This window comes from Quercus lobata, chromosome 1 (assembly GCF_001633185.2).
Source record: "Quercus lobata isolate SW786 chromosome 1, ValleyOak3.0 Primary Assembly, whole genome shotgun sequence".
Lineage (NCBI taxonomy): Eukaryota > Viridiplantae > Streptophyta > Magnoliopsida > Fagales > Fagaceae > Quercus > Quercus lobata.
The window spans coordinates 43,591,625-43,595,904 of NC_044904.1; the positions used below are offsets into that span (position 1 = coordinate 43,591,625).

The 4,280-nt window shown below is 44.0% G+C and overlaps 1 protein-coding gene across 1 annotated transcript; it reads right to left on the reverse strand.

The window, feature by feature from the left end:
• Window positions 1-1,640: 1,640 nt before the first annotated feature.
• LOC115954488 lies at window positions 1,641-3,822 on the reverse strand. The gene is made up of 3 exons (XM_031072351.1): window positions 3,435-3,822; window positions 2,876-3,024; window positions 1,641-1,892 (listed from the first exon to the last, which is right to left on the reverse strand). Exons 1-3 carry the CDS (start codon window positions 3,820-3,822, stop codon window positions 1,641-1,643), a joined length of 789 nt encoding a protein of 262 aa, XP_030928211.1.
• Window positions 3,823-4,280: the final 458 nt, after the last annotated feature.

The window sequence follows — 4,280 nt, forward strand, 5'->3', positions numbered from 1 at the left end:
TTGATACTTCGGAGAAGGTCAGGAAAGAACTTGAGCAACATATGGAAATGATGAGAAAGGTCCTAGAGGATAAAGAGAAAGAGATCAAGGATGAGAAGGACCAACTCTGTTAGGCAAAGGAGGCAGCGATCCGTGAATATCATGACTCTGACACCCTCCTAGAGGAGCTTGGGACCTCCTATGCGGACGACTTTGATGACGCTTTCCGTCAGGCCAAGAAAGCTTATCCTGACCTTGACTTTTCTCAATTCAACATTGATGCCCAGGCCCAAGCTACTGCTCAGCCCGTCGCCTCTAAGAGTATGGAGGATCTGTTTGCAGATGATGTAGTTCCTGGTGACGAAGAATCAGCTCCTATTTAAAGCCAAGCCCAGCCCGTCAAGGGTGATGCCCGTTAACCCGAGAATGTTGTTCAAGAGAATGTTGAAAACAGATCCCCTCATCAGTAATCTTTTTTTTTTCTTTTTTATGGAATTGTAACTATTTGGGGAACAGTCTTTTTAACTTATCCGTCATTGGTGGTATGTAAACATTTCCCTTCAAGGGCTTTGTGATGGTTCTACTCTTTTATCCGTCCACTTTTTATGCTTATCTGCTAGCTTTATAGTTTATTCATGATTGTAGCGGGTTCGTTCTGTTCAACCCGTCTATCTTGTGGACGTTTCTTTATTTTAACTAGCTTTTATACCCATCTTGTAGACGGTCATCTATTTTGATGGATCCGTCCACAATATGGGCTTGAAGCCGTCCACTTTGACTTGCATGACCCCGTCTATTTTGTGGACTTGATAACAATTCACCTTTCTTGGATGAATCCGTCCATTACAGGGACTTAATGATTTTTTATCCTTCTCGGATGAGTCCGTCTGATTTAAGGACTTAATGATTTTTTATCCTTCTCGGATGAATTTGTCCGATTTAAGGACTTAAATAATAACTTGTCCTTTTTATAGATTTCAGAATATTTCATCCTCCTGGGATGAACCATCCATTTTATTAGGGTTTGTAATAGACCCGTCCACTTGTTAGACCTAATAATATTTTCACCCTCCTGTGATGAACCGTCCATCTTGTGGATTTTCGTTATTCCATCCTTCACGGATGAATCCGTCTAGTTTGTGGACTGGTTATTCCGTCCTTCACGGATGAATTCATCCATTGTATGGACTCCATACTGTTTCATCCTTCTTGGATGAATTCATCCACTTTATGGAATTGATAAAATTTCATAGAAAAAACTCACTAATCATATCTGAATACTCCTGTTTCGTAGAAAAATAGTTCTCTAAAGAAAAATACCTGCCTCTTGGGCTTAAAAAGTAAAGATACCTAAGAAGTATTGTAGCGAGAAATTGTCTAAAAAGTAAACTGGAAAACTGGAAATGTAACAAAAATTAATTAAAGTAGACTGGAAAATTGGGGGATGTTGCTCTCCACGTTGTCATCTCTACTGGTAGTACTTCCGTAGGTGCTCGGCGTTCCATGGATGTTGCAACTTTTGCTTGTCTAGCATCTCAAGGTGGTAGGTGCCTTTCCTTTGCCATGATGTAACCCTGTAAGGTCCTTCCCAATTGGGGCCGAGCTTTTCTTGAGTAGGATCTTTAGCAGCGTCCATTACCTTCCTAAACAAGATCTCCGACCTAGAAGTCTCTGTGTCTGACTTTGGAGTTATAGTGCTTCGCCATGAGGTTCTGGTATTGTACCAACCTTTGCTCAGCTATTGCCCGGACCTTATCCACCAGGTCAAGTTGCAAGCGTATAGCTTCATCATTTTTGTTCTCGTCATAGTTCTCCACTCGGTAGCTTGTGAACCCTACTTCTATTGGGATGATTGCCTCGCTTTTGTATGCTATTCGAAATGATGTCTCTTCCGTAGGTGTCCTTGCTGTTATCTGCTATGCCCATAAAACACTTGGTAGTTTGTCCGGCCATATGCTTTTTGTCCCCTCGAGCGGAGTCTTAATGATCTTGAGCAAAGATCGGTTCATAACTTTAATCTGTCCATTGGCTTGTGGGTGGGCGGGCGACGAGTAGTGGTTCTTGATTCCTAGTTTCAAATAGAAGTCTCTGAATGCACTGTTGTCGAACTACTTTCCATTGTCTGAGACAAGCACCTATGTATCCCATATCTACAAATAATGTTCTTCCAGACAAAACTCCAAATATTATTTTCCGTAATAGTGGCTAAGGCTTCTGGTTCTACCCATTTCATGAAGTAATCGATGTCGACTACCAGGAACTTCAACTGCTTGATCGCTGTTGGGAAGGGACCCATGACATCTAACCCCTATTAAGCGAATGGTCATGGGGCCGTCATAGGGGTGAGTTCCTCGAATGGTTGTCTAATGGCGTTGCTGAACCTTTGACACTTGTCGCAGGCTTTGACATAAGCTTGCGTGTCCTTCTGCATGATGGGCTAGTAGTATCCCGCTCGAATCAACTTGTGCACTAATGATCGTGCTCCCGAGTGGTTTCCGCAGATCCCCTCGTGAACTTCTCTTATGACGTACTCTGCTTGCTCGGGACCTAAACACCTTAGGTACGGGCGGGAGAAGCCTCTTTTGTATAAGACGTCCTTTATTAGAACAAATCGGGATGCTTGGACCTTCAGTTTCCTCGCAGCATCCTTCTCGTTCGGCAGCATGCCATTCCTTAGGTAGGAGACTAATGGCGTGGTCCAATTGCTTTTAGAACCTATCTCCTGCATATTCGCACCATCATCTATAAGTGATGAGACTTGGACGAAAGATAATACCTGATTGGGGACGAGCATGTGTTTGGTTGAGGCAGCCTTAGCCAGTTGATCGGCACACTCGTTCTCCTCCTTTGGGATTTGGAAGAATTTGACTTGGAGGTTGCCAATTCAACCCTTCACCTCCTCGAGGTACTTATTCATCCTTTCATTCTTGCACTCGTAGCTACCATTAACCTGATTGGTTACGACTTGGGAATCGTAGTGTACAATCATGTTTTTAGCCCCTGCTGCTTTTGCGAGGTCCAGTCCTACAATCAAAGCTTCGTATTCTGCTTCGTTATTAGTCGTAGGAAAGTCCAGGCGGATCATACAATCGATCCTATCTCCCTCCAAAGTGTGGAGTACCACGCTGACACCTCTTGCTTGCTTATTGGAGGATCCGTCCGTGTGGATGCTCCACTGCGGGATCTCTTCTACCCTCTAGCTTTCCATGAGGGTGAATTCGGCAATGAAGTCAGCCACCACCTGTCCCTTTATAGCTGGGCATGGACAGTACTATATATCAAACTCACTGAGCTCGATTGCCCATAACACCATCCGTCCCGTAGCCTCGGGGCTACTCATAGCTCTTCTCAAAGGCTTATCCATTAGGACAACAATAGTATATGCCTGAAAATACAGCTTCAGTTTTCGTGCCGTGGTCACCAATGCGAAAGCTAGCTTTTCCATCTGTGGGTACCTTTCTTCTGCTCCTCAAAATGCTCGGCTTGTAAAGTAAACCCATCCTCTTCTCTTACCAAAGCTGTGCTGACAGTGGCTTGCGAGATGGCTAAGTATAGAGAAAGCTCTTCCCCTAACTTGGATGGGCTGAGTAATGGAGGAGATGAAAGATACAACTTTAGATTTTCAAACGCTTGCTGGCACTCATCTGTCCACTCAAATGATCTTTTCAATGTGTAGAAGAAGGGTAGGCATTTATTCGTCGCCCTCGAGACGAACCTGTTTAGTGCTGCTATTTTGCCATTCAGCTCCACTATAGCCCGTATTTTCTCTGGACTGACCTCAATACCCCTTTGAGATACCATGAATCCCAAGAACTTCCCTGCAGTAACCCCGAACGCACACATATTCAGATTTAATTTCATGTTGTACGCCCGGAGGGTGTCGAAGGTCTCTTGGAGATCGCTCAAGTGATCGTCCTTTTGCAAAACTTTTCACCAGCATGTCGTCTACATAAACTTGCACATTCCTCCTAATCTGGTGTACAAAAATCTTTTCATTAATCTCTGGTACGTTGCCCCCGTGTTCTTAAGTCCAAATGGCATCACTTTGTAGCAAAAAAGTCCTTGGCTGGTGACAAAAGAAGTCTTCTCTTGATCAGCCTCCTCCATTTTGATCTGGTTGTAGCCTAAAAACGCATCCATGAAACTCAGAAGCTAGTGTCTCGCGGTTAAGTCTACCAAGGTATTTATCCATGGGAGCGGGTAACTATCCTCAGGGCAAGCTCTATTAAGGTCCATGAAATCTACGCACATCCTCCACTTTCCGTTGGACTTTTTTACCAAAACCACGTTTGCCAACCAGT